This window comes from Phoca vitulina, unplaced genomic scaffold (assembly GCF_004348235.1).
Source record: "Phoca vitulina isolate PV1807 unplaced genomic scaffold, GSC_HSeal_1.0 scaffold85, whole genome shotgun sequence".
Taxonomy (NCBI): Eukaryota; Metazoa; Chordata; class Mammalia; order Carnivora; family Phocidae; genus Phoca; species Phoca vitulina.
The window spans coordinates 4,311,413-4,333,666 of NW_022589788.1; the positions used below are offsets into that span (position 1 = coordinate 4,311,413).

General features: G+C 51.3%; 1 protein-coding gene across 1 annotated transcript in view; it reads right to left on the reverse strand.

Annotated features, from left to right (window-relative positions):
- Positions 1-707: 707 nt before the first annotated feature.
- The window catches only part of KIAA0232 (KIAA0232 ortholog), a 60,569-nt gene continuing 39,022 nt past the window's right edge, over positions 708-22,254 (reverse strand). Inside the window, 6 exon segments of the mRNA XM_032395465.1 lie at positions 708-3,188; positions 5,307-5,404; positions 10,530-10,638; positions 16,816-19,531; positions 19,533-20,060; positions 22,133-22,214. Of these exon segments, the coding sequence (XP_032251356.1) occupies positions 3,009-3,188; positions 5,307-5,404; positions 10,530-10,638; positions 16,816-19,531; positions 19,533-20,060; positions 22,133-22,214 (3,713 nt within the window). The 3' untranslated portion in view covers positions 708-3,008.

Consider the following 22,254-nt stretch of genomic DNA (forward strand, 5'->3'; position numbering starts at 1 on the left):
AGCGCGCGCTCTAGGCCTACAGACGCTCAGCTAGACGTCTAGAAGGCGCTGGGCACGAACGGGAGCAGCCACCAGCTCCGGCGGCCGCGGCAGCGCAGAGGAGTTTTCCCTTATATATATATATACATTTTTTTTTTTTTTTTTTAAGATTTTATGTATTTGACAGAGAGAGAGAGAGAGAGAGGGAACACAAGCAGGGGGAGTGGGAGAGGGAGAAGCAGGCTTCCCGCTGAGCAGGGAGCCCAACGCAGGGCTCGATCCCAGGACCCTGGGATCACGACCTGAGCCGAAGGCAGACGCTCAACGACTGAGCCACCCAGGCGCCCCAGTTTTCCCTTATATTTTAAAAACACACTGATTTCTTTTTCTACAATGAACACTGATCCTGCTAATAAATTTTTTTTTCCATAACAAAAAGATGGAAGTTTTGTCTATACCTACGGACAAAAACGCTGTGTTCTTTGCAGGATTCAGGTAGGAGCTGGGGTTGGCGGGGGGAGCGACTCGTTTATCAGCAGGACCCCCCCCTCCTTTTCCAGCAAAGCAGAATGCCAGCATCTTGAGCGATGCCTGTAAGAGCTAAATCCCCTTCATCTGGAATGATGTGACCTGGGCACTTTCTATCTTCTCCTGACGCAGGTCGTTAAGACAAGGCTGGGGCTCGTGACAAAAGATTCTTTGCTATGATAAACAAAGACAACCAACTGTTTTTCGAAATTTTTATTTGGTGTTAACTCCACAAGAAAACAAAAAATCAGTTACTCTGGTGTACGTGAAATCAGAACAATACAACCACGGGGAAAAAAATCTCAGCCCAGGAATGGAAAACGGATACTTCAGTGCTACGGATACGCAATGCGCTTCATACCACAGGGCGTTTCAGCGTTTTGCCAACTTTTTAAAAAATGCTTTTTCTTTGTGATCATCCATTCACAAAACTAAAAACCACACTTTCAACTCTGTTGCTGAAAGCCTCCGGGCTTCAGCCACTTAGCTATGAAAACAAATAAATACATAATCTGTTAATCCCCTTGCCCATTTATAATCCATCCCCTTTCCCCCGTGGAAGGTGCACCGTCTTCCTGCCAGTGCGGGAGGAAGTCGGTGCCTCTGCCACCTGGAGCCCTGTCTTGATAAAAAGCAGCTGTCCAAAATCAACTGAGCTAAAGGTTGTGTCTGAAATATATTTATTTGGTCTCTGCTACATAAGCAACGATTTCTAGAAGGATCGTCACTGTAGTGATTTTAGGAATTTACAACTTCCAATTCTTTTTTGCCTTTGCTGTTAAATTATATTTCAGTGCAGATGCTAATCACTTTTTAGGAAGCTCCGGAAGAAAGAAAAATACATAAAACCTTATAAAGTCTGTAAATAAATAACAGCAACATAAACCTTGCACACACATACACCCGCACACGCACACGCACACACACACACACTTTAAAGTGTCTTAAGATGTGCTGTGTAAGAACAAACCCTGACATGTGGTGAGATCCAAGCCGACCGCCCACCAGGTTTCTCCCAGGGAGGACACACACGACCCGGGGTGAAGCCCCAGCCCTGGAGTTGTCTGTGTTCTCAGTTACGAGACAGGCAACCACACCTGGGGCTCGAAGCAAACCAGGCTTTCTCAGCCGCTCCAGCCTCCAGCTAGTGAACTGGACATGGTATGTACTACCTGCCACGATTCGTGGTGAAGCTGTCTCGTCCACGTCAGACTTCTCTGCCGTTCCTGGTGTTACAGACACGCTAAACTGATTTTACACATTAGGTTTTGTTTTTTTGTTTGTTTTTAAAAATAGGACAACAATTTGGTTTCACAAACACCGCTCCTCGCAGCTCCACCTGCTGCCCGCTGGCGTGAAAACCCGAGGCGGCGGCCATCCTGAGCGGACAGGACTTGTAGGAGACAGACTGACGGCTGGGCCCCCACAGGAAGCGGGAAGCGAGTCCCCTGAAGCCATCACAAAGGTCTGGGAGAAAGGACGTCTCTGCCCGCCCCCAGCCCACCACACAGAACTTGCCCAGAACATTCTCTCCAACACAAAATGCGATCTAAGCTCGACCGAATCATGGCCATGACAGCAGCTAGCTGTTGCAGCCAGGGCTGCTTCGGGGTGACGAGGTGGCCTTTACTGCATGTCAAACATTTATAATTTTGAGTTCTGGAGGCTTCGATTCAATGGAGGTCACCAGAAAATCATAATTCGCAACTAAGACCCTCACCACGAGTAACCCTGAAGGGGTGTTTTGGCGTAAAAGTAACCGCAACGTAAGAACAGGCTGGGGGTACGCTCTTGCCCCACTCGGCCTCCTCTGCTAGCCCACACCCCAAAAGCCTTGGCTCCTCCAGTTAGCAAGAAAATCACAAACCACAGTGTCTTCCATGATACTCGAGGGGGGGAGAATCCTAAGAGAGAAAACACAGTATTTTTTAAGTCTCTAAAAGCACACCCTTGTGGTTCCTACGTCAAATGTACATGAGATCTGACTGAATGAAGACCGTGGATGAGTCACCCATGCTTCCCTCTTGCCTTGAGAAAGGCCCCGATCCATTGCAGGGGTAGGTATTTATATCCCAGTTCTGAGAGAACAAAGCCTAAAGGTTCCAAAGCTCAAGTCTCTGGAGAGCAGAAGTGGTTGCGGACACCGCGGAGCTAAGGTGACAGAGACCGGGCTGCAGCTGGAAGGACAGACAGCAACTGCAGTCAAGATGCGGAAAGCAGGGATGCTTCTAGACAAGCACATGCACACCCATTCTTGATTGGACAACACAATCTAGTCTATTTCAAATAGCCAAGAATTCAACAGCTTGGAAAACAAAAAATCTTCAACAGGATAGCTGTCCTCAACTCTAAAATAAGCAAGAAGAGAAAGATAATTGCTGATCTGAATCAGTTAATTGAAGAAGAAACCTAAGTTGTTGCTTTAGATTAACAGGCCTCACAAAAGGGTAATTTGCCATCACATATCACTCTCAAAAAATAATCTGTACTACTCTGCAGGATTAGAGATGAGTTCGAGAAAAGAGCTCTTCTTCGCCAGGGTCCGCCCACTCGCCTCCGCCCTCCGAGCCAGAGCCCTCCGAGCCGGAGCCGGCGCTGGAGTAGATCTTTCTGCGGAAGCCACTGGATTCTGCTCCGGCATCTCTCTCTCCGGCACACCTTGCTTCATAAACAGAAGACACCTGGGATTAAAGGAACAGTTTTCAACAGATCAAAAGCCAGACTTTTTTCCAAAAGGGCTACATGAAACACTCTTGATATACAGAGGTCACACGGCAAATCGCTGGCTTTCTTGGCAGAGCTAAAGAATATGAATTCAGAGTTGCACTGCTTCAAAGCAAACCCAACCACCTCTCCTCCGTGATCCATAAAGGGTCCCAAATCCTAATTCTGTATGTTCAGTCCCTGGGACAAAACGTTCCACGTGTGAAGGCTGCACAAAACCAATGTCTAAGGCCTGGCCACAGCTGGGGGCTGGGCTGAGCACCGGGAACCCCAGGGAGGTCGGCACGGCCGTGTCCTCCCCGGGCTCGCCTTCCAGGAGAGCCCACAGCAAGCCGACCAACCAACACAACTGCACGCTGCGGTGTAAACCAGGTGATGTGGCGCAGACAGGACACACACACGCCAGACAGCTGTGACAGGGAAGGGAGTTCTGAGAAGCGTCCTCACCTGAAGGCTGAGAAGCAAGCCTTGTGCAAAGTACAGCCAAGAGCTTGCCTGGGGGCCGGGGGGCCGGGCTTCAGAACTGGAGTTCTAAAAACTCTTCACTGTGTGGGATTGTCCCCCACACACCAGATGGTCAGCATCTCTGTCCCCCAGGACACTGAATGCAAATGGCAGCCCCTCCCTAGTCACAGTAACTACCAATGCTCCCCAAACCCAGTCAGAGTAATTAGCAACACCACTCTCCCCCCTCCATAGCAACTAGTAATGCTCCCCCTACCCCTGAAGTGATTAGCAAAGCCCCCTTCCCTCACAGTGACCAGAAACATGCCACCCCCACTGGCCAATTATAGTAACCAGCGACATCCCCCCACCTCCCCGAGTCACAATAAGGAGCAATGTCCCCACCCCCAGAGTAACCAGCACGCCCCCAGTCACAGTAACTAGCAAAACCCCCACCCAACAGTAACCAGCACCCCCCAGTCACAGTAACGAGCAGCACCCCCGCCCCCCTAGTCACAGGAACCTGCAACACCCCCATCACAGAAACAAGGAACACCCCCATCCTCAGAGTACCCAGCACCCCCCAGTCATAGTACCAACACCCCCCATTTCCAAATGGCAGCACCATCCCTGGTTGGGACCCCGAGGCAGAAGCAGAAGACAGCCACAAGGACGGAGGGGAGAAGAGAGGATGTGGGGCCGGAGGCACGTGACGGCAGAGCCCACAGGGCCTTCCTGGGCAAGGCGCAGTGACGGAAGGCCACTATGGTGAAGAGCGGGAGTCGCCGAGTCCCAGCTGAGGCTCACGGCTCAGGTCTGCACTTTGCGCCGTGGCTGCACGGCCTCAGACAGGAGGTCCCGAGTCTGTGCAGGATGGCACAGTGACGGCGCCCGTCAGGGGTTGTGAGGACTGGCGAGCGGGTGCTCAGCCTGGACAAGGTGCGGGAGACGGGAGGAGGGAGGAGGGCGACGGCTGACAGGCGGGGCGGCCAGGGGCCAGAGAGCGGCTCCCAGGCGTGGCTGCGGCAGCGGGGTACGCTGCAGGGTACCATTCACCGGGGTAGGGAAGACAGGACCGTGGGTGCCAACACCCTAGGGTGCTTTGGGGGAAAAGTCCTCACAGGACCTGAGCTGACACAGAGAAGAGAGACACGTTTCCTTCGATTCAGCCGCCTGCCTGCCTAACAGGAGCTCAATGGCCTGGTGGGGAGGCGGTGGTAACAGAAACCGAAAGCAGCCTGGGGCCAAGGCTGAGACCAGAGTGCCACACTGGGCGTGGTGAGGGCACAGGACGGAGGGGTCCATCCGCAGAGCGCACCCGAAGGGCTCCCTGGTGGTGCCCACCCAAGGGCTTCTAAGGGAGTGACAAGGTCCAACTGGTATGCAGAGACTCCCTGTGGCAGCACTGGGAAGGACGGGGGGGGGGGGGGGCGGGGGGGGGGGGGGGGGGGGGGAAGCCTTGGTAGTCAGTGGATGGGGTGGGAGGCGATGCAGGCGGGGGCTGAGGGCCATGGAGCTGGTTGACCTGGGAAGGCGGGTGGGGGGAGCTCCCAGGGCTCCCAGGCTCCAGACTGAGTGGCAAGGGGGTGTGGCCGTTAGTAAGTTAGTAAGGAGGAGGACAGTCCACTTACCCTATTAAAATCTAACAGACGCTCTTCGTTACTGGGTATGTCTTTACCATCTGGACACTCTTCTATACCATTCTCTCCCTTGGCATTTGTATAACATTCTTAATCATTTTGAATGGAGAAGGGAAAAGAGGGAAAGGGGGGGAAATTTCATTAAGACACGGTTATGAAACAGACATTTTTGTTTCCTTTTTTGCTGAAGTCAGATCAGTCAGGTGTACCAACCCTCTGGAGACTTTAAGTACTCACAAAAGCAGACATGGGCAGCACCAGCCGAGCCAGTACGCACGAGCAAAATGCTATGCCATTCAAAAATTCTAATACACTGTTTATCGAGTTTTTAAAAAATAGGCTGGCATAACCCAGACATGCCTGTGATCCCAGCACGAGACATTCATTCAACAAACACACAGTCACACCTGTAGTGGGGTAAGCCCTCGAACACAGGCCAAGCTCCCAAGAGCGTACGGAGGGAGACGGACGATGCACCGTGTGTTCATCTAACAACTAAACAGAGGGACTGCAGACGGGAAGTGCCGTGGGGAAGACAAAACAGGGTAACCACCTCATTTGTCCCCTCCCAAGCCAACACCGCACTAAAGTACATCTTTCCTGTATCTGCAGAACAGGGAAGAGAAAGGAGGCTAGTGGTTTGAGTAGTGGCCCGCAGAAGGGGATGGAACTGGAAGCTGGAATTAGAAGGAATCAAATAAATCATTTAGTGCAAAGGTGCTCAGCCCTGGGAGCTTCACTGAAGCCAAGTCTGCGAGCCCAGGCGCCCAGCTGAGATCCTGACTGAACTGGTCTGAAAAGCTCCCGGGTGTTCTGATGCGCAGCCACGGCTGACCCCCCCCCAGTCTTAACCCAGACCAGCCCCCCACGCAGCTGCAGACACAGCGGTGAGAGGAGAGACAGCCGGTAGGCCCGACGTGGACCCTGGCTTTGAATCACTGTGTGCAAGTCCTGTAATGCCCCAACTGAGCATCTGCTTCCTGTTGCCTGTGGTCCAGTTACCACGAGGTGTCCAATGAGATGACATGCTACCCAGGCGTGACACCGAGGAGGACAGGCCCGACGCTCAGGGACCGCTGTGCCCTCCTACCATCAGGTGCTGGCCACATCATGTTCTCCATGATCTTTAGCCCTCTCTGCCTGCCTCAGGACCTCGAAGTTACCAGCTCAGGTTCATGAAAATAACCCGGGCTCTGGGACTACACAGACATGAGTGGATCCCTGGTTGACACTCATCTGTGATGTAACTCGGCAGATGACCGACCCTCTTTGAGCCCCAGCTCCCTCATCTCTAAAACAGGGTCACCATCTGCCCTCATGGGGTCCCCGTGCAAGTTTAAAGAGACGACGTGCGGGCAGCCTCAAGAACAGCGCCGGCACGCTGGCTACTAACCAAGTCCCCGGCTTGCTCACCCCCGTGGGGCGGCCATCCTTGCCTCGGCTCGCCTGATCAAGCTCTCTCGGGCCCCGCGCGCCCTGCCAGCTAGCTACCGTCAGGAGGTTAACTATCTCCTGGACTAGGACACACCCTGGGGTGGAGCCGGATCCAGCCCTCCTCCGGACTACTGCACTTTCCTGCCTTGCTTTCGGGATTCTGTATGTACAGAAGTTCGGGACACCACAGGCATTAGGAAAAGGGAGTGCTGACTGCAGACCACGTTCTTCGTGATCCGCCCGTGGACAGCTCCCGTGTTCCAGGTTAGGACCACGTACCAGGCCTGTGTTATGCATGTTACTTGTCACAAGTACCCCCTCAGGGAAGTATTATCTTTAGCCTCTTTTTACAAATACAGACAATGGAGACACAGAAGGTCTGGTCACTGCCCCAGGTCTACCAGCTGGCAACACAGGCCCTGGACTCCAGCTCCGTGTTGTCTCCCGAGCCCTTAACTGTTATCTATACACTTTCCCTGCAGGGCTTTCTCCATAAGACTAAAATAACACCCACACACTTACAATGAGCCTTCCAAATGTTCAGAATCCAGTGCGTGAGCTTGGAGACCGCCACTCAGGACAGACCCGTCGTGGCATGGAGCGTGCAAGGCCCTCGCGCTCCGGCTGCTGGCTTCCGGCGGACCTTGTCCCCACCGCACTCTCGTACCGTTCCCCTTAGCCAGGCACACTGGGGCATAGCAAATGCATCCTGCTCCCGCACCAGCCAGGGCTGCTGCCTGGCACCTCCCACTGCAGGGAGCCCCACTGGCACAGGGCTCGCGTCCTCACTCCCTCCGCTTGTGCCAGGACATCAGCTCAGCTGGAGTGTTCCCAGGGCCTGGCACAAGGCAGGCACGGGTCTATGAAGGCAGAGCAAGGCCGGCAGGTGGCAGAGTGCAGGGCCGGGGCTTCCAGGCCAGATGCCCCCCCCCCCCCCCCCCCCCCCGCCCCGCTGCAGGGCGCCTGGACAAGCCGCCTCACTCCGAGCCTCCATCTCCTGCCTCACCATAAAAAGGGACGGCCCCCCTCCTTCCCAGGGAGGCCAAAAGCTTCCAGGTCAGTCCCTGACTCGGAGCAGCATCTGCTTGTTATTAACCACCAGCCAGGCTGGGAGCTTCAGCGGTGGAGACAAGAGGCTCCAGTCACTCCTGCTGAGAAGGCAAGAGGCTACTCGTTTTCCTGGCCAACCTGCTCCTGAGACTGCACGTCCCCACCCCCACAGGCTGAGAGAGTGAGGCTCCTCACGTCACCATCACAAGGCAACTGCAGGGATTTAATGCACGGTTGTGAGTTGAAGGTCACTCCAAAGCCTGGTTACCATTATCTACCCACTGAGAGTTTCTCTATTTGCCACTTCACAATAAAAAAAGCACCGTGCACTAACCATCCCTTACAGCACCAACCCGGGATTGTACAGAAACCCAGGACCCAGAGCTAAGGATTGGGACTGACTCCTTACTAACTAATGATAGAAAACTAGACTAGGGCTGCCTGGCTGGCTCAGTCGGTAATGCATGCAACTCTTGATCTTGGGGTTGTGAGTTTGAGCCCCACATTGGGTGTAGAGATTACTTAAGAATAAAATCTTAAAAAAAAAAAAAAAAAGAATAAAATCTTTGGGGCGCCTGGGTGGCTCAGTCGTTAAGCATCTGCCTTCGCCTCAGGTCATGATCCCAGGGTCCTGGGATCAAGCCCCGCATCAGGCTCCCTGCTCAGCGGGAAGCCTGCTTCTCCCTCTCCCACTCCCCCTGCTTCTGTTCCCTCTCTCGCTGTCTCTCTCTGTCAAATAAATAAAATCTTAAAAAAAAAAAAAAAAAGAAAACTAGACTAAACCCTCACAGGGACTGGTCTTCCTGACCCCAGGTGCTGCCTGCTGCCACATCCCTCTCTCTCTCCCTCTCTCTTTCCCCCTCCCCCTCTCTCCCTCCCTCTCCCCCTCTCTCTCCTTCCCTCTCTTCCCCCTCTCCCCCTCCCTCCCTCTCTCCCTCCCTCCCTCTCTCTCCTTCCCTCTCTCCCCTTCCCCCTCCCTCTCCCTCTCTCCCTCTCTCACCCTCCCCCTCTCCCCCCTCCCTCCCTCCCTCTCTCCTTCCCTCTCTCCCCCTCCCCCCTCCCTCCCTCTCCCTCTCTCCCTCTCCCTCCCTCTCTCTCTCTCTCTCTCTCTCTCCCTCTGGTGGCACTACTCTGGGGCCCTCGGCCCCCCTTACCTGTATTCCAGTTAACTCATCAGTGACTGGACACTCACCGGGTGCACAGAATGGATCTACGTCAAGGCCAGATTTGTGCTCCCCTCACCCTGGCGCCTCCCTGGGCACTGAGTGCAGATTGCCACTGTAGAGCGCAAAGCTTCCGGCCACAGGAAGACAGTCTGGATGCAAACCTGAACTTGACGGCTAATGCAGGATTCTGGACAAACTGTCAAACCTGAGTCTTAGAGCTTCCTCATCTGAAAACTAAGGCTGACATCTCACAAGACTGTGGTGCGGCCTACGTAAAAGGAAAGACTGGGAGCACTTTGTAAACCATAAAAGGCAACCCAGACATTAGCTAACGGTAGAATGACAGGTCTTTAATAAATGCAGTTAAATAAACAAAGATGCTAAAAACGAAGACTCCGCTCTACGCTCTCTTTCTGACCCAGTGAACCTCTGGGAAAGAGGAAGGCAGGCTCTGGGGAAGGCGTGTTGGGGCTCAGAGCAGAGAGAAGCAAACAGCCCCGCCGTCCCCCCAGTGGGGAAGGCTGGGCTGCGGAGGGAGGTGGGCGCCAGCGTCCCGAGCACCCGAGCACCGTAGCGCGCCAGGCTCGGTGGGCAGCAAGCGGCGAGGCTCCACGTTCATTACAGACGAACCGGGAGACACGCCAGACCCGTGAACGTGTGAATACTAACCCACGGCGTATGTGCCCCTTCCAGCTCCAGCGGCAGAGACTGTCGATGCCACAGCCCAGGGCAGCCCGGGAGCTGGCGGCGCGCCCTCCGCAGCCCTGACTCCTCCCCAGACTTCGAGAGTTTTTACAGCTGCTGGGCATGTCCTCCCGGGAGGCTCACAGACCCAAATCACCTTCACCCAATGTGCTACTGTTCTGTCTGCCCCCTGCCGGAACCCCCCAAACCCCTCCTGCTACCCACGCCTCACGGAGAGTCACTCCCGAGGAGCCAGCATCCTCAACAAGACCTCTCCATGCTGCTCTCTCCCTTACTCCCCCTGCAGGTCCTGAGGCCAAGCCTTGGCCCTGGGCCTCCCAGACAGCTGCGGCGGGGGCCCAGAACCCCATCTGCTAAACCCCTTCTCCACTGCTTCTAGAACTCTTCTAAAACACACACCGGACCTGACACCCTCCAATCTGCCATCTTCTCAATGGCCTTCCTGGCCTCAGCGACAACCCAGCTGGGCCCACTTGCCAGAGTCCATCTTACCCCCGTGCAAGCTGTTCCTTTCACAGGGTCTGCCCTTCCCGCCCGGGCGGCTTCCTGAAGTTCCCCCCACCCAGCTGATCACCGCCACCCCCCACTCCCCTCACGATTCACTGCGATCCTGAACAGGTTTTGGCAAAGGTCAGTCCTGCCTTTGTGTATCTCCACGCCTTCCCCCACATCAGGCTAAGGGTGGGCCCCCGTTCTCACTCATCTCTGTGTCCTCAGTGCCTGACAAATGCTGGCTACACAAAAGCCTCTTGGTAAGTGCTTTTCGGACTGCTATTCATAGTGAAAGAATGTATTGCTCTTAATGAATTAGAAATCCGAATGAGTGGATGAACCAATGACCCAACATAGGCCTCCTTACCTTCACACTCTGATGCAGGAAAGAGAGGAGAGTACAAGGCTTTTTCCCACCAGGTCTGCTTTTCTTGACTCCTATTCATTCCTTGAACATCAGTGTTCAATACGGGAAACTGTTTAGGTTAAACAAATAACAGAAAAGTTTACAAACTTTCAGGATAAAGGAGAAAATTCAAACATTATTAACTAGAAACTACAAATCCAGGATTTTTTAAATTGATGACTTTTGTTTTTAATACTGTTCTAGATGAGGTGAATTTATTAATTTTTTTTAGATACTATTTTTAAGTAATCTCTACACCCAATGTGGGGCTCAAACTCATGACCCTGAGATCAACAGTCACACGCTCCACTGACTGAGCCAGCCAGACACCCCAACAAGGTGAATTTAAAAAGCTAAAGTGTTGGGGCGCCTGGGTGGCTCAGGTCTCGATCCCGGAATCCCAGGACTGAGCTCCACATGGGGATCCCTGCTTGTCGGGAAGTCTGGCTTATCCCTCTGCCCCTACCCCGCTCTTGTGCTCTCTCTCACTCTCTCTCAAATAAATATCTTTTTTTTTTTTTATTTGACAGAGAGAGACACAGCGAGAGAGAGAACAGAATTAGTGGGAGTAGGAGAGGGAAAGGCAGGCTTCCCGCTGAGCAGGGAGCCCGATGCGGGGCTCGATCCCAGGACCCCGGGATCATGACCTGAGCCGAAGGCAGACGCTTAACGACTGAGCCACCCAGGCGCCCCTCAAATAAATATCTTAAAAAAAAAAAAAGCCAAAGTGTTCATAACATATAAAGGAAGCTTTTAAGAAGGACTTATATTGGAAGTGGAGTGAAGATCTTTTTAAAAAACACAATAAAACCCTTACAAGGCAAAATATCCCCAATGAATATCCCCAGGCAAGGCAAATTTCTAGATTTGGGACGTGCAGAAAAATGACGGGGTGGCCCCAAGTCTCCACTGGTGTGAGACACTCCAGGGAAGAGAGAGGACCCTCTTCACCTTTACACACTCGGGCAGGAGGGAGTTGAAGACGACAGTACGGGACGAAGGAAACTGTGTAGGCAGAGTTACCAACCTACGTGTCTTTTTAACTCAACTATGTGCTTTGCTGAGAACCAGAGGACGTTGGGACTCAACCCCAATAAGGCCTGTGGACACTGCATGTGCCCACTGCTTCAGAAGACATTTCACCGTGTGTTCAAGCTTAAAGCCTGAGCAGTCTTGGCAACCAACGACCTTCAATCCTCTGATGGGACTTTGTTCTTCTCTTACATGTAAATTGTCTTATGGGTCAAAGACTTTTTGATTCAATAATGTGTTTTTTATTATTTAACTAATGGGAAACACCTCCAACCTTCATTTTTCACTTAACATAATTTTGTAAAAAAAAAATACTCTCAAATTAGACACTGAAGGAAAACGGTACTGGGTACCCAGAGTGGCCAGTTCACCTTCACTGCGCTCTCCCCCAGCTTACCCCAAGGACAGTAGTCAGCACCCCCCTGACTTCATGCAAAGGAAGCCACAACAGCCAAGGTCTACAGCTAGTTCAAGGAAATAAACTGCATCTGGCACGTAATTCCCAGAACCCCTAGATCTTTCCAGAAAGGCCTTGCCTCCTCTGCAAGGCGCACCTACTCTGTGGGATGACAACTTAGTGCTGTGTGGGAGGAGCAAGAAGGCTCCCTGGACAGAGCAGCTGCCCCCATCCCCAAGGCACCACTGAAGGCAGAGGATTCGGAGGCGGCACGTGTCTACCTGCAAAAGAAAACGTCCCAGGCTGTTGCGGGCAATCAGTGTTTATTCCTGCGACCCTGTCCGGAGACCATCAAGGGTAAGAAAGGGAGGGAGAGAGAACTCATCGCGGAGGGTGGGAAAGGGCCGGGAGAGCAGGCTGGAGGCGTCAGCATGAACAGAGAGCAGGCCAGACGAGACTGGAGCAGAGAGGCAGGAAGCTTCTTACGAGCAGGACTCATGTCTTATTTACCCGTGCGCCTCCGGGCACAGGGCCTACACAAAGCGGGATGCTCAATGTCTGCTGGCCTGAAGAAAAGGCTCCACCCGGACGAACGCAGGTCCAGGATTATCTGGCCCACCATCCTCCACCTCCCCCGCCCCCACCTCGGGCTGAAACCACTGTTAAAGTCACGCCAGTTTCTGCTATAGTTTTAGGAATTTTTCTGCTTCCTGCCCTTGAAAGTCAATTCCAAAGGCAGAGACTTCTTTGTCCTGTTCTTTGCTATACTGAATACACACTCAATGAACCTGCATTATCTTAGGAAATCATTCCAGTCCACTGTCTCCAACCTCTAGGTTGCACAGCAAAGATGACCATGCTTGGCTTAAATAACCTCTGCTGGATGCACGGATTCAACTTCTGGCCGACGGAGAACGGAGGGAAGGAAACCCGACGAGGACACGGCTGTGGGCAGGCCGGGCACCTCTGTCACTGTGCCGCTCTCCCTCTCCGACAGCTGCTTGGCTCGCTTTCTCACCCGCAAGCCTGTCTTCAGATGGCACCTTTGCCGAGAAGCCTGCCCCGAGCCCCTGCTTCTTGCGGCAAGTCCTCCAAGCACCCCGTTGTGCTACAGCCCCGAGCCAGCTCTCGGCCCCTCCACGGCACTAGTACACCAGCATACCGCGTACCGACTAACGGACAGCGTGCCGCTGCTGCATGTGACCGGCCAGGGCGGGGCTCTGCGCCTGTCCCCGGCACCCACACCGGCACCGAGAGTAGGGCTCCCCAAAAATACTCGACAAATGAATGAACCCGTGAAAAAACAGAGAAGACATAAATTTAAGCCAGAAAGCCTGACCAGAAATGTTTTCAGCAAAAGACGGGATACTCAGAAAGTCCTTAGACAGCGGACGCTGGGTAGAGGCACCTCTCCGAACTCTTACTAAGTCCTCCCGGGTTTGGGAAGACAAAGGTCATTGGTGTTCCTCTTTGAGTTCTACTCTCGGAAGAGCACGGAAAAGGGGCCCTCGCCACAGTCAGCTCCCACCCATCTGGGTCACAAGAGGAAAAGAAAGCCCATGTAGATGAAGAGCTGCCGAGGGCCACTGAGACCAACAAGAGACCCTGCGTGGCAAAGCAGCGGAAAGAACTCAGGCTCTGTCCCTGACGCTGGGCTCAGGGGCAGGGACTCCACCCCTCTGGGCCTACATGGCCTTCGTAGTCAGGAGGAGGGGACAGAAATCCATTGCAGAAGGTCACTGTGGGCATTCAGTGGGATAACGGTGACAGCAGAGTGGGCACAGCGCCTGGCACGGGGGGGCCAGGTACCACACTCCAAGGATGGCCCCCCCACCCCCTCTACTCATCAGAGCCTTCTGATGCCACCGCACACCCTCTGCGGTTAAAACGGCCTCCTCTCTGGGACAGGACCGCCAACTCCTGAAGACAGGCCAAGCCTTCTGCTGCTCTTCGGTGCTCCAGAGCACACGACACCGGGTTGGCACTAAGTCAATGACAAGGAGCACACTTACGCCACAAACTTACCCCCAAATGGAACCCGAGGCACTCTTTGCTGCTCCTCACCTCCCATTTTATATTTCACAAGCCACAAACTAACTGCCGGCAGGTGCCTCTTCGCCTTTGCTGATGCTGTTCCCTCTGCCTCGAGCGCCCCGCCTCCTCTCCCTTCTGCCCCGGGATGCTCAGGTGTGTGCAACAAGCCTCCCTCAACTCTCACTGTCGGGACAGCTTCCTCTGGGCTCCCGAGGCATTCTGTGCTCACCTCCACCACGCCACCTCCCCTGTTCCCTACGATTACATTTGCCCAGATGCCCTAAAACATAAGGAACTGGCTAGGTAAATCCTAATACATCCGTCCATACAACGGAAGAGGATGCAGGAAACCAAAAGGGAAGGGTGATTATAATAAAGTGCCATTTCTGTGAAAAGAGAAAAAAGAAGAGGAAACGTATGTGAACATGCCTTTGCTTCTACATGCACAAATACCCTTGAAAGACGGGCCAGGACGCAAGCTCACAGCTGCCGCTGGGGAGAGCCTGTTCACTGTCTATACACACCCTCTTGTAACTTCTGAATTTGAGCCATGTGAATAAATGACCTATTTCAATTAAAGTAAATTGTCTACTTCCAAGGCGGTCTTTGTAACTAGACTGACTGCTTCCAGCGCAAAGACGGTGACCTGTTCACACAGGACACCTACCTTAGTGATGGGCATGTAACGGGTATTCAGAAAATGTTTGCTGAACTGACTGAACTAAGCTTTTGAAAAGAATCCATGCTCCTGGACACCAATTCCATTAAAATCCCTACATTTTAAGTGTTTTCTTTTCAAGTAAACTCTACGCCCAACATGGGGCTTGTGAACTCACCACCCTGAAATCAAGAGTCGATGCTCTGCCAACTGAACCCTCCAGGTGTCCCTAGAATTCCTACATTTTAGTCCATTTGCTCTGGACCAGGTGGCCTTTCAACAGTGACCTTTACAACAGGGCTCCCAGAGTGCCCTCTCTCAGGAAAAGGGAGAAGAAGACCCTTGTAGGAGCTCCCCTAGACTGCCCAGGCAGTGTGAGAGTGGAAAGGCATACACTCTAGTCCCAGCCTGGTCCCCACACTGTCCCTTCAGGTCACTCAACCTTTCCGTACCTCAGATCCATCTAGGACGTGAGCTCCACCCTGACTAACACCGTAGCACCGGCGCCCAGAGGCCGGAGCTGATAGGAGCGGCTACGCCGACCCCAGCAGACAACCCCACAATGTCCCTCAGGACTTTACTAGCGACTGAGACCTTCCAAGACAACCCAGAATTCTGATAACACATAAATCCATCAACATACTAGAAAGCGAAGGAATATGGCAGTGGTATGATGTAGAATCTCGCTTCTTCCCTCTTTTTCTTTCTTCCCAATCTGGAACCAGGTGAAATACAAAGTACATAAAGGAATATTCAAGGATAAAAAGTGGGGCAATAAACAAACAGGTAAAGGCTAACAACATTATTGTTTTTCATTCCTGGCAGCTCGGTTTCAGTGTTTCGGTGAGACCCCCTAAGGGTCTCTGGGCAGGCTACTCAGAGCAGTGACCCTCGAGTCCTCTGTGGGGCTTCCTCCCACCACACGCACTCAGGTCGCCCCAGGCCCTGGCCCCACAAGCGAGGAAGGCACAGTCTGTTTCCATTAGGAGCGGATAATCTAACGAGAGAAAGTACATAATGACTCATGAAACGTGGAAACTGCAACAGGAAAAGAGGCATCATGCATGAAGAGAGAAGGGAGGCATTAGTTCTGACGTAGGTGGGGGTGGGAGAGAGGGGAGAGAGGAGGAATTAGGACAAGGATCAGAAGCGGGGGGCGGTCTGAAGGTAGCCTTGCTACCTGGGTAGGATTTAGCGGTAGCAGAGGTGGGGGGAACGTGCACCAGGCCAGGGGGTGGGGGGGTGGGGGACATTCAGCTGCTCTCCGGCCACAGGTGGCATGACTTCCGAGCACCTCCAACTGCCTTTTCACTAAGCTGCTCCTGGACACAGGTCAGGCACTGCTGACCAAGTAACGGCTGAGAAATGGGCAGATTGCTGTGCTTTTCTGTGAAACAGGTTATGACCTTCAGTGATATTTCTTGCACACTCAATTTAACCTCAAACCACTTCTTAGAAATAGTCAAAAGGGTACAATGACTCCCATTCACAAAACTACCACTATTAGCCTCATTTTAATGTGTGAGTCACATAGCTTTAGGAATAGGCACTTGGTATAAGATGAGGTCCATCTACGTAGGTTCTGTAACAGCTCTTTTGTTGCATTAGGATTGTGGGTTTTTACACGTACCACCATCTGCTTTAGAGAACTCTGTACAGGATGTAATTTATTTTACATGAAAAACCTAAGTTCTAAACTGATCAGCGTTTCGGAGACCATGAGATGGGCTTGCTACCTCAAGAGACCCTCTGCTTCTGCTTCCGAAGAGCGCGCAGGGCCTTCCGAGGAGTAAACAGCCACTTTGTGATCCATCAGCTTCGAAGGCTGGAATGCCAGTGTATTCGGTTTGCAGCACGGTACGTGCGTATTAAGACAAAATCTTCTACCTTATGATATGAAAATGTCTTTCCTCTGCAGAAAAGGTCCACGGTCTACTTCCAATTTATAAATATCAAACCCGTTTTAAGCCCTTATGTAAAATCATAACCATGTAAGTTTTCAGACACTGAAGCTAATTTCCCAATTAATTTCACCCTATCCTTTCATTGCCTGATTCGGCTGCTCTTGCATTCAAGTCCAATCAACAACTTCTATCAAGCACCAACACACACAGACAACCACCTACCTCTTCCAGCTGTCCCGAAGAAACTGGATTATCTTCATAAGCAGGGAACTGACAACCTGCTTTGCAACTGCAAAAATTATTAATTTCTTCCTCACATTGTGCCATTATTTTACAATTTGCTTCTGAGCTTTCTAAAGCAATTTCCAGAGATTCATTCATGCTACATTCCAAACACTGATTCTGCTTCCCCACTGGCAGAATCCCAGCTGATTCCTCCTGAGAATCCAGTGATGTCTGAGCACTCTTTTCCATGCCAGATTTTTTTAACCTGGGAAGGAATTTTCCAGACTCAAGCTCCGATTTTCCATAGTAATGGCCTTCTTTCTCGGCATCTTCTTCCAGTGGCTGGAGATCGGCCTGTGGGTCTTCAAATGCATCAACTTGAGAAGGAATGGGAATATTTGCTTCATCTTTCTCAGATTCAAATTCCGACTCACTTCCTCCTCCTGGGGACAGCTCGGACGCAGAAATTGGGCGGAAGTGAGTCCTAGGAGAGATGCGAATAGCCCGGTATTGTGTTCTGTCCACGCCACAGATCCTGGGGTGAAAAACTTCGCTGTCTGAATCAGAGCAGAGGATTGATTTCGGTTTAAAACTAGGGCTGAAAGAGGCAATCCCTTCGGGTTCAAACGAACACTCTACATGAAGAACTTGTGAGAACGGATTACTTAAGTCAAAGGAAGAGAAGGAATATTCAAGCCCAGGATCTTCAACCTGAAAGTTACCACAAGCTCCTAGGAAGTCTTCATGGAAGATAAAAGAAAATCCCTTATTTAATCCATTCTCCCCACTCCTCGGCTGATCATTCTGTTCGAAGGACACGAAGGGCTTCCATAACTGCCGGTGACCGGGAGCGAAACTGTTGCCTGGGGTCATGAAGACGTCGGTACCAGCTATGGTCACGACGTCGGAGGCCGCGCACTGTAGGAGACTTCCCTTGCTGTGGCTGGGCGGCACGACTGCCCACTCCCCGTCGCTACTGAAGGTTTTGAGCTCTCCGTACACTCCTCCGAGGATGAACGTGTTCTCTTTATCCTGGGCCACACCCCAAGGTTTCGAGGGTGTAGTATAGTCGCCGCCGTCCACCTTGGAGAGCGCCCCGGAACCGCAAGCTCTCTTCTCCACGCTCTCCTTGTGCCCCTCCCACAGGCGGTACTCGGATCGCTGCACGGCCTTGTGGGGCGCCCGCAGGCCCTCGGCCTCCGCCTCCAGGCAGCGGCAGCAGTCACTGGCGTCCGCGGGGAACAGCTCCTCGTCGATTCTCTCCACGTCTGCCGTCTTTGTCCAAATGTCCTTAATAACCCCTGAGCTGTAGCCGCCTCCACGTGGACCGCTTTCGCCACACCCTCGAGCAGTTTCCAAGGTTTTGTGTTCCGGCTTTTGTTCGAGCTGAATACCACAGACAGATTCTAGTTTCGATTTTTTTTTGAAAACTAAGGTAGGAATTTCTCCTAACGTTCTACTGTTTTGCTGGCAAGTTTCATCTTGCAAAAAATCTAGAAGTTCTTCATCTACATAATTTGACGAGACTCTAGGAACTACATAATTAATATCTTCTGCATTAAACTGCGTGGACTCTTCAAACTGAATATTTAATGTCTCGTTGTCTGAACGTGTTTCTTCTGAATGGGACCATGGGCTACAAGTTCTGGTTGAAAGATTAGAACAGTGTTCATTTTCTTCAAAGGCACTATTTTTGGTCCATATTAGCAATCTAGACTGGGTTTTCCCAAGCATATTAGCACTAGAATCTGTATTTTCATTTCCCAAGTTGAGAGTCTCAAACGACAATGGTAGAACAGAATTACTGCATTGCACTTCAAACACTGAAAAACACGAGTTTAGGCCAGATCCTTCATTAACATCTGTAAAGAGCTCCTGATTGCCAGCAAGCAAATGCGGATTGAGCGCTGTGCCGTCCAAGATCGGAGAGAGTCGAATTGGAGAATCTCCCCCAAAACTCTCTCCGTCGGCATCGCCCGAGCTGGATGAACAGCACTCCCAAAACTGAGCCAGATTGCCCAAGTCTTGCAGGAAGAAGCCCTCGGCACCCACAGAGGTGGAATCTGTCCATATTGCACGTTCCCCTTGCAACTCCATTCCATCTAACACTATGCAACATTCTGCCTCAAAATCTGTTTTCTCTTTGCTTTTTTGTCGAATCATATTCAAAATCCGACTTTCTCCTTGCATTGTTTCTGAGGCACCAGGATCCAACATGGATTGATCAATATCCACTTCATAGAAGTGCGTTAATTCTGATAGATGAATATCATCCAGATACTTGTTGTCCTCTGGGAGAGAACAGAATGAGGTCCCAGTGAGGTCAATATCCTCATTGATAACCGCAGGCATTTCTACAAAATGACCATCAATGAAAGTACCTGCTGCGAGGTATGTTTTATGAATATTATTGTTGCTGAGACAAAGACCGTGCACGGACTCTGACAGCTCTTCCACCGCCTCTGACGTCAGACTGCTCGTGTCCTGTCGGTTTCGGTATGTGGTCTCTAGTTTACTTTTTCTGCTCAAAGGAACGAAATACTCAGCAATTGGTTCAGTGTACCACAGTGGTTCCTCTTTATATTCTCTGTCGTTTCTGCTCTCCAGGGACAGGTCTCTTCCCTCGGCGCTCCCGGTGTCCCTTCTCCCCGGGTCCTTCAAGGGCCTCTTCCCGCGCCGGCACAGCGGCTTGAAGGAGCCCCTGCTGCCCCCCCCCCGCGGGCACGCCCCGCTCAGCCCTGTCGCCGGGCTTCAGCGCGAGCCTGCCGGGCCCGCTCCGCCCCTTCTTGTTTCGAATCTCTCGTGTCTTGTGTCTGACTTTCACACACCTCACGGATGCTTTTAATTCTCCCTGATGGCCACTTGAACTTGAGCCTGCTTCACTCGAGCCGGAAGACCATGAGCGAGGGCGAATCTTTCCTTCAGGTTTGTGTCGGATCTGCTTTTTGTACAAAGCAGGCTTCTCTCCCATTGTGCCATTACTGAGTTTGTTCTCCTTCTCGCCTTTACTTCTGCTCTGGGTTTCCGCGTCTACAGAGGTGGGTGCTTCGTTGCTTCTTTCCTTGATGACTTCGCCTTCGCTGTTGCAGTCCTTGGGGGAGGATGTGTCTGTGCTAGCTGGTGGGGCTGTGGATGATGAAGAAGAGCTAGAGTAAGAACAGACTTTAGACTTGTTCCACACAGTCATGATTTCTTGCAGGCAAACTGGTTTCTCAGACAGTGGTGGAAATGCTTCATAGTACCTGAAAAACAGAGGACAGAGTTCAAAAGCAGGCACTCAGATGTACGAGATACAGCAAAACAACATTCCCTCCCAGGTGGAGTGACGGGATATTTCCCTTTAACGGTCAACATTTACGTCATCCACAAACTAAAACTTAAAAAAAAAAAAAAAAAGAACAATACAGTGAAATATGCTTTACGTTTAGTCCCATGTATCAAGCACCTTTATGTTCAGCACTGAGGTCAGCACTGACTTAGAAATATTTAGAAAACAGGGAAGAGGACAGTTTTTATCTTTAAAGTTGTCATTTTAATTAAGAACATTATCGTGAGAAGAAACATCTGAATTTGGATCTCAGCTCCGGTCACTTACTATGCATGTGACTTTCAGCTCATTATCTGATGTCTTGGTCCACACTCTCAGCTGCAAACTGGTGAGGACAGGACTTACCTCCCGAGGCCGTTGGGAGCAGGGGAAACAGAGGGAGCTGAAAGCCGGAGAGCATGAGCTCTGAAGCCGCGCTCCCGGACTGTGAGCCCTGACTCCGCCCTGACCAGCTGTGTGACCTCAGGCCCGTGACAGGACCTCTTCATGGCCTGCGAGACGCGGGGAATATAATTAGCCACCTCACAGAGCTGGGAGGAGTAAAGGAATTAATGTGCAAGTGGAGCCAGGACATTACGTGGCTGTCCTCACCACGTGTTCTCAGGAGAAATGCCGGGCGTCCGCAGGCGCTCGGAAACAGGAGGGATTACGCAGGGCGCTCGAGGGGTCAAAGAGAGGATGCTGGTGCAGCCGAGGACCATGAGAACAGGAGGACCACAGCAGAGCCTGGACGCTCCGGCAACGGAGTTTAGGGACGGCAGCCTGTGAGGGACGGGCGCCTGCGTGCGGACACAAGACCCGAGGAGACCAGCGACTACAGGAAATGCAGGATAGGAGAAGCCGGGGAGGCTGCCTTTACAGGCTTGAAAACAAGAAGAAGTTGTTTCCAATCTGCCAAGAAGCTGGTGGCCATCACAGATTTCAGAGCAAGACAGACTGCCAAAGCAAGAATCTGGAGTCGGGTTGCCTACCGAGGGGACTGTCGTTCTGGAGGCAACAGTCAAGGTCACACACGAAGTGATAAAAAAGGCCATGTTTTCAAAGGGCCTATACTTGATTCTCCTTTTCAGCCTCTACCAGAGCTTTCTACAGAAATACATGGTGAGCCTCAAATATAATTTTTAATGTCCTAGGAGTCACATTAAAAGTGTAAGGAAAAAAAGGTGAAACTGAATTTAATAATGTATTTTACTTAAACAAATACATCCACAACATTACCATTTCACCATGTAATTGATATTTAAAGATATTAATGCAGTATTTTACATTCTTTTTTATACCAAGTCTTTGAAATCTGGTGAGAATTTTACATTTACAGCACATCTCAATTTGAAGAAGCCACATACCAAGGGCTAAATAGCCACACGTGACTCAGGGAGCCCGCACTGGACGGCACAGGTCCACACCAGCCAATACACGTGGCTCATGGAGACCAGACTGGACGGCACAGGCCCACACCAGCCAATACGAGCTATTTTCACCTTAAGTTCGAGAAGTTCCAAAGATTCAAATAAAATGTATAATAAGGAAGTTCTGCTTATAGTGTAGCTGATTTTACTAACCATTTACATAGAAAGATCCAGGAGCATCTTCAGGAAACAAGCTTGACAAGGTCAATCACTTGCCCACATTTCTTTGTAATCAGCGGGAGAGAACTTGGTCTCCTTGTATGTAAAACAAGGATGAGCACACTTTCTCACAGCTGTCTCCAAGGACTGGTGTGATAGCATGTGAATGGACTGTATATAATAACCTTGCTTGCTCCATTCATTCATTTCACAAATACTGATTCAATATGTAGGATAAGGATAGGACCATCTTATTCACGTCTGAATTCTGTGTCAAGCACATAGTAAGTGCTCAATGAGTGTTTACTGAATTATAAAATTAAATACAAGACAACAAACAAAAACTGTAAACCACATAGCAGTTATTAGTCTGATTTTAACAAATGCACACTTTATTACTGAATACAATCTTACATACATTTCCACTTGATCCTTTGCTGTAGGGGATAATTCTGCCTCTGGAGAGGGAGACCCCTCTAACTTTTTGTGAATCTTCTCTTCTGTTACGAAACAAAAATTCAGAAAGATAGGTCTTATATC